Source organism: Argentina silus, assembly GCF_951799395.1.
Source record: "Argentina silus genome assembly, chromosome: 9".
Taxonomy (NCBI): domain Eukaryota; kingdom Metazoa; phylum Chordata; class Actinopteri; order Argentiniformes; family Argentinidae; genus Argentina; species Argentina silus.
In genome coordinates, this window is record NC_139663.1 from 13,974,263 (window position 1) to 13,981,762 (window position 7,500).

At 46.7% G+C, this 7,500-nt stretch overlaps 1 protein-coding gene across 1 annotated transcript in view; it reads left to right on the forward strand.

The window, feature by feature from the left end:
* Positions 1-5,491, forward strand: part of nubp1 (nucleotide binding protein 1 (MinD homolog, E. coli)) — a 12,676-nt gene extending 7,185 nt beyond the window's left edge. The window contains exons 8-11 of the mRNA XM_083676275.1: positions 1,782-1,892; positions 2,095-2,197; positions 3,372-3,455; positions 4,209-5,491. Of these exons, the coding sequence (XP_083532401.1) occupies positions 1,782-1,892; positions 2,095-2,197; positions 3,372-3,455; positions 4,209-4,297 (387 nt within the window). The 3' untranslated portion in view covers positions 4,298-5,491. The remainder of the gene's footprint in view (positions 1-1,781; positions 1,893-2,094; positions 2,198-3,371; positions 3,456-4,208) is intronic.
* Positions 5,492-7,500: the final 2,009 nt, after the last annotated feature.

Below are 7,500 nucleotides of genomic sequence, written 5' to 3' on the forward strand. Positions count from 1 at the left end.
CCTTTGGTGCCCTTCACTCTCCCTCTCTCCCCCTCTCCTCCCTCTCCCCCTCTCCTCCCTCTCCCATGGTCCCCTCTCCTCCCTCTCCCATGGTCCCCTCTCCTCCCTCTCCTCCCTCTCTCCTCCCTCTCCTCCCTCTCCTCCCTCTCCCATGGTCCCCTCTCCTCCCTCTCCTCCCTCTCTCCTCCCTCTCCTCCCTCTCCTCCCTCTCCCATGGTCCCCTCTCCTCCCTCTCCTCCCTCTCTCCTCCCTCTCCTCCCTCTCCTCCCTCTCCCATGGTCCCCTCTCCTCCCTCTCCTCCCTCTCTCCTCCCCTCTCCCCTGGTTACCTCACCACTGGCTAAAGCACAATAATGTAATGATTAGTTTATTCTAGTGATTATTAACTCATGATTGTGTCCATGGAATTTCCCAAAGGCTTATTAGATTAGATTCAACTTTATTGTCATTGTGCAGAGTACAAGTACAGAGACAACGAAATGCAGTTAGCGTCTAACCAGAAGTGCAAAATAGCAGGAAGTGCAATGAACAGTATTTACAGGTAGTGCAATATATGAGCAGTAAGTAGTGCAGTATAATATTAGCAGTGCAGTATAAGCAGTATATGAGTAGCAGTAGCATTATGCAGAATAAATAAGTTACAGTATGAACAGTGTAGCAGCATATGAGCTGTATAGGTAATGCAGTCTAGCAGTATATATGTATTAACAGTAACATGAGGTAGATAGCAGAATAAATATAAATATGGAATGCCGTATAAACAGTATAAACAGGTATGTACAGTATGTGCAGTAGTATTAAAGAAAATATAAGGATATGTGCAACATGTGCATTATGAACAGTATGGACAGGTATGTACAGAAGAGCAGTGGTATTGAGTAAGAGCAGGGGAGGGGAGTAATAGTGCAATTGTCCGGGGGGTTGCAGGGTTGGTAGGTTGTCAGGTAGGTGCAGTGTTCAAGTTCAGTAGGGTGACAGCCGCAGGGAAGAAGCTGCCTCTGAACCTGCTGGTTCGGGTGCGGAGAGACCTGTAGCGCCTCCCGGAGGGGAGTGGGGTGAAAAGTCTATGGTTGGGGTGAGAAATGTCCTTGACGATGCTGCGTGCCTTACGCAAGCATCGTTTGCCCTGGACAGCCTCGATGGAGGGGAGTGAGGAGCCGGTGATGCGTTGGGCAGTTTTCACCACCCTCTGCAGTGCTTTCCGGTCCGATGCCAAGCAGTTGCCATACCATACTGTGACACAGTTGGTAAGGATACTCTCGGTGGTGCAGCGGTAGAAGTTCACCAGGATCTGAGCAGACAGATGGACCTTCTTTAGTCTCCTCAGGAAGAAGAGACGCTGGTGAGCCTTCTTTATCAGGGTAGAGGTGTTGAGGGTCCAGGAGAGGTCCTCAGAGATGTGGACACCCAGAAACTTGAAGCTGGTGACTCGCTCCACCTCAGTCCCGTTGATGAGGATGGGGGTGTGTGCGCCAGCTTTAGACTTCCTGAAGTCCACAATGAGTTCTTTGGTCTTCCTGGTGTTGAGAGCCAGGTTATTGTCATTGCACCACACTGTTAGGTGCTGGACCTCCTCCCTGTCGGCCGACTCATCGTTGTTGCTGATGAGACCGATCACCGTTGTGTCGTCTGCAAACTTAACAATGGTGTTTGAGCCATGTACAGGTGTGCAGTCGTAGGTGAAGAGGGAGTAAAGGAGGGGGCTCAGCACACAGCCTTGTTATTTATCCAAACTGACCCACACTCTACCTCTCTCCCTCACACACACACACACACACACAGGAAGTGTCTCTCCAGGACGTGAGGAAGGAGATCAGGTTCTGTCAGAAGGTCAAGATGCCCATCATCGGTGTCGTGGAGAACATGAGTGGATTTGTCTGTCCTAAATGCACGGTAACTTTATATACACACACACACACACACAGGCACACGCACACACAGACACACAAACACAGGCACACAGTGGACAAGTGTACCCTCCATTAGGACTCAGGGTCTCTCTCCCTCTCTTCCTGATCATCACTGTTTTAAACCCTTTTCTCTCTCTTTCTCTCTCCCTCTCTCTCTCTCTCTCTCTCTCTCTCTCTCTCTGTAGAACACATCACAGATCTTCCCTCCCACCACTGGGGGCGCTGAGCGGATGTGTCTGGAGCTGAACCTGCCTCTGCTTGGACGCGTTCCCCTGGACCCCAGGATAGGTATGTAACGATCTGACAACACCGGGACAGGTCACCGCTATGCTGTCTTAAACCTATCCAATGGTGGGAGATTAGTGAAATTCAATATGTGTCATTTCTCCCACAGCAACACAATAGTTTTCCGGTTTGCAATGAAATGAAATAAAGAGATCTGAAGGTCGACGTCTTTTGGAGAGGGTACTTTACGCAAGAAAAAGAGGGTACTTTACGTAAGAAAAGAAAAAACATAAGAAATGATGTTTCAGTTTCTCTCTCCCTGGGACTCATCTCCCAGAGAAACTAAATAACTATATAAACTATATAAACTAGCAATGGAATTTGACTAGGAGGCCACAGGTCCGTATCCCTGTACTCCCTTTCTCTAGGCCAGAGGTGAGGGGCATAGAACACTTGAAAAATAGAATACAGAAATCATGGGACAATTCTAACCGATCTCTTCAAGGGAATTGTCCACCCCTTTTTCCTGTGAAGTGGATACCTGGATTTCAAAGCATATGATGGGTGGAACCGTGGGCTCTTGCGCCCATCCTGTGCTTTCAAATCCAAACGAGCATTGATCTAAAGCAGTGATCCTCTCACTCCTGGTGGAGAGCCGCGGTACTGCAGCCTTTTGTCCCAGAACCGTGACGCACCTGATTCAGTGAATGAAGCTTTTGAAGATCCCTGAGCCAGTATTTAAAAATCAATGTTTAATCTAGATCAGAATAATGCTTCCTCTTTCTTTTTTTTTGCTATCCAGGATTAAAACTATCTGGCAGATTTTGAGTCGTATAGGGGAAATCGGCCAAGTCGATCTGATCCTGGATAGAAAAAGTCGAATCCGGGTCATTCTGATCTAGATTAAACGTTTTTGAAGTACTGGGCCCAGTTGATAAGTTTAATCGGGTGTGGTAGCACTAGGCTGGGACAAAAACCTGCACCCTGAACCTGCGGTTCTCCAGAAGCAGGAGTGAGGATCACCGGTCCAAAGCCTTGTCCACCCCATCTCCCCCCTAACAAACCATAATACTTCCTGGGTTGCCCTGGCAACGGGGGGAAGAAGGGAATGGAGTGGAGAGTCAAGCACTGCTACTTCTCCATCTCAACACCTCTACCTTTTTTCTTTTTTCCTTCCCTCCCTCTCTCCCACTTTCTCCTATCTCCACACACACACACACACACACCCCTCTCACAGGAAGGAGTTGTGACGAGGGAAAGTCCTTCCTTACTGAAATCCCAGATTCTCCTGCAGCCGCTGTCTACCAGAGTATAGTAAAGAGTAAGCACGCATAGACACACACACACACACACACACACACACACACACACACACACACACGCGCACGCATAGACACACACACACACGCACGCATAGACACACACACGCACGCATAGACACACACACACACGCGCGCATAGACACACACACACACACACGCATAGACACACACACACGCGTAGACACACACACACACACACGCATAGACACACACACGCATAGACACACACACACGCACGCATAGACACACACGCATAGACACACACATGCGCACAGAGACGCACGCACGTATGCATACATGCACGCAGGCAAACAAACACACGCACACACCCATACGCAGACAAATATACACACGTAGACACACACACACACACACACCCACAGCTCTAGTTCTGTAGAAGTCTGTGTCAGATCATTTGTTATTTTGACAACTTTGCATTTTTTTTTTATATTCTTTTATTCCTCTTTATATGGAATAGAAGAGGAAGTGATGTTGTGTTAGAGGAAGTGCAGGAGAAAAACAAGATTCTATCTGAAGTTGTGTAGTCTATGATTATACACACACACACACATACCTTTGATTTACACACACAGACACACCTATGATAACACACCCCATTTTTTTTTCTAATGCATACAGACAGTGTTCTTACTACAAAGTCAGTGACACATTTCTGACTCTCTATCTCGCTTTCATTCTCTCTCCCTATCTCTCTCTCTCTCCCTCCCTCTCTCTCTCTCCCACACACACAGGTATCAAGGCCTACTGCTCAATGGAGGACAAGACAAAGGAGGAGGAGGATGAGGAGGAGGAGGAGGAGGAGGAGGACAGCTCTGACTAGAATCCCGTCCGTGGGCGGCCGTACTGCACGGCCATACACAGGGACAGATCACATGACCGGGGTCTGAGGGGGGGGGGGGGGGGGGGGGGGGGGGGTCAGGGGGGTCAGGGCCGCTGGAACAGTCAGTTTGGACAACAGGTTGAGGGTCAGATCGACACCGTCTCTAATAGGCTGCTGTTACTCTCAGCCAATGATAAGAACAGACCAAGGGCCAGATTTAAAGACACTCAAACAACCAAGGTTTCTCTAACACCAGAGTAACGACAGGTCTAGAATCAGGTGTAAACAGACTCCCAACAATTTCTTGTGTTACTCTTAACCTATGATAACAACAGATCTAGGAGCAGGTGTGCATACCGCAGCAACAACTCACTGACCCCAGACCTGTTATTATTACAGTATTTTACCATGCACCATAAGCTCAGCATAGCCACACGCGTACATACAGAAATGCTGCTGACATGACAATACAGCAGGGTGGGGGCGAGTGGGGGGGGGGGGGGGGGGGGCTCATTGTAATGCATGGAAAGGATTGAGGAATGGTACGGTACCATTCCTTATTCAGCGCCATGAATCACAATGAGCCGGGCCTCCGATTTCTACCTCCACCAGCCTCCCTTGCAGTACAGCGCATCGCATATACAAATCATTGATATCGCTTTCTGCATCACCATGGTTATAGACTGTGTTCATCAAATGACACGTTTATACAAAACAATATACAAACCTTGTCATAGCAGGACTTCACCTTAGAAGTGGAGGCTGGTGCGGGTAGAAATCGGAGGACGGGCTCATTGTGATGCATGGAGCAGAGTGAGAAATGGTATTCCGTTCCGTGCATTACAACGAGGCCCTCGGATTTCTACCCCCCCCAGCCTCCCCCCCCCCCGCACAATAGACAGGTCTCCTCTCCTGATGCAGACTCTTGAGTTTGCTCGTCCTTGAAGATCGTTGAAGACCTTGACCAGTTTCGACATTAGACCTTTGATTGATTATGATCGATTCATTCCATGCTTGAATGGAAAAAGAGATTTCTGTGAAGTATGTTTGTATGTGTCTCCAAATGTCTACTTTTCTTTTTTTTCTCATGAATATTGTATTGATATATTTTATTTGTTGGTCTGATATTTTTTTTGCTATAATATACGTACCAGCTTTGACGAATGAACAAATAAATTATGCAAATAAAGTGGTTCCAGGTTCCTCGTCTTTGTTCTTGTTGTTGTACGTGTTCTATTTCTGTCCTAGAATCTAATGGTATGTTCTAGAATGCTCTGTAGTGTGTTGTAGGCTGGAGTGGCCTTGTGTACAGTCGAATCCTGTTAGTCCTTTTTTTAACATGAAAATAAATGAATTTGGTTGCTTTGACACCATGAAAACACATTCCACAAAGTCCATAAACCAAACAAGACAACTGACATACTGAAATGTTACATTTTAATTTTGTAATAGGATACATTTTTAATGGTTTTTAACAGCAGTCCCCCTTTCTATAAAAAACAGCAGCATAGAAGCAATCTTCCGCCTTCAGCGGATCTCTCTGTGGTTCATTCGATCTGTTTCAGCCGGATTGGAGGGGGTGTCGGATTAAAAGGCGAAGTGAGATAAATTGCACGGTCTGTGACAATATAGTTCCCTGGTGAGCTTCCCTAGAAAGCACATGTGAAACTTGATCATCACCCTCCTATCACATACAAACAGCCGAGGCTAAAAATACAGCAGCACAGGCCCTTAGAAGTTGTGTTTTTTCTTATTTTCTATGCAGACGGAATTGATCGTGATGATTCAAATTCAGTGTATTTTGTGAACGTGTAGGCTCCTTAGGATTCTATAGTATGTGATTAAATTGATGAATAAACAAGACTACATGTTTTATACCATTCCCTATTCCATTCCACGCATTACAATGAGCCTGTCCTCCGATTTCTACCTCCCCCAGCCTCCCCTGCTGGCCAGTCAGAATACAGTACAGTATATGAGCCAGGTTTTATATAATAATATACACCATTTAGTTGACGCTTTTATCCAAAGTGACTTACATTACAGTGAGTGCATACATTTCAGTATATATGGTCCCAGCGGGAATCAAACCCACAACCTAAGCATTGTTAGAACCATGCTCTACCAACTGAGCCACAGAGGACCAGGTTTTGAGAACTGAGGGAGTGACAGGTATGACAGACTATGATAGCATGCATCGTAAGGTTGGTTTTATTAGTTGGCTATAAATACAACTAGCCACAATTTACGAGATCAGAAATGGTTGTAATAGTTGGTCCCGATGCCGGTACCTTGTGAACACACCTGTTTGATGGGAAAGGATCAGGTGTCACTCAGGGGTGTGGCCTCCTGCCTCAGCTGACTCTTTTTTTTTTCATCATGAGGAGCTGTGAGAAGAAAATCTGAATATAAATCTGAATGACAAGGAGAGAGATAGACAGACAGACAGACAAACAGACACACAAACAGACAGACAAGACAGACAGAATGACAGACAGACAGACACACACAGACAGACAGACAGACAGACAGACAGACAGAGATAGACAGACAGACAGATTGTAGGTTTTGATTGATTGTTGGCTAGCATTGTGGTTTTTTACTTCTGCTCAGTGAAGGATCCTATTGATTGGTGTGCTCTGATAGGGGTAGGCTATCCTAAACTGAAATATGTACAGGCTGTTTGTACAGCCTGTTTGTACAGGCTGTTTGTAGCCCTTGAATTGTACAGTACTTGAGAGTGCCGGAAGTGCCATCTACACCATTAAGTGACTGTCGGCTACAATGAATGGAAAGAACCTCAGGCTGAAAGAGCTGTGGCTGGAGAATTGGGTTAGCGTAGCATTGCGTAATGAAGCATTGCGTAATGAATCAAGTATATAAATGAATCAAGTATATATCACTGCGTACAGGTCTATCTCCACTGAGTGACTGCTGGGTGCTTTTAACCGAAAGACCTTCTGGTCCCTGTGGGGGTGTTTTTTTTTTTGGGGGGGGGGGGGGGGGGGCGACCAGTGTGAAACTGAAACTATGTTCTGTGAACCTTTCCATTCAACCACACACAGACAAACACCTCCCTAGTCCCTACGAAGCCAGCCTCCCTCCTCCCTTCCCTCCTCCCCTCCATATCCACCAGCCTCCTCCGTCTCTCTCTCTCTGTCCTCTCTAGATGGCAGAGCCAGCAGGGGCAGTTGGAGCCGCTA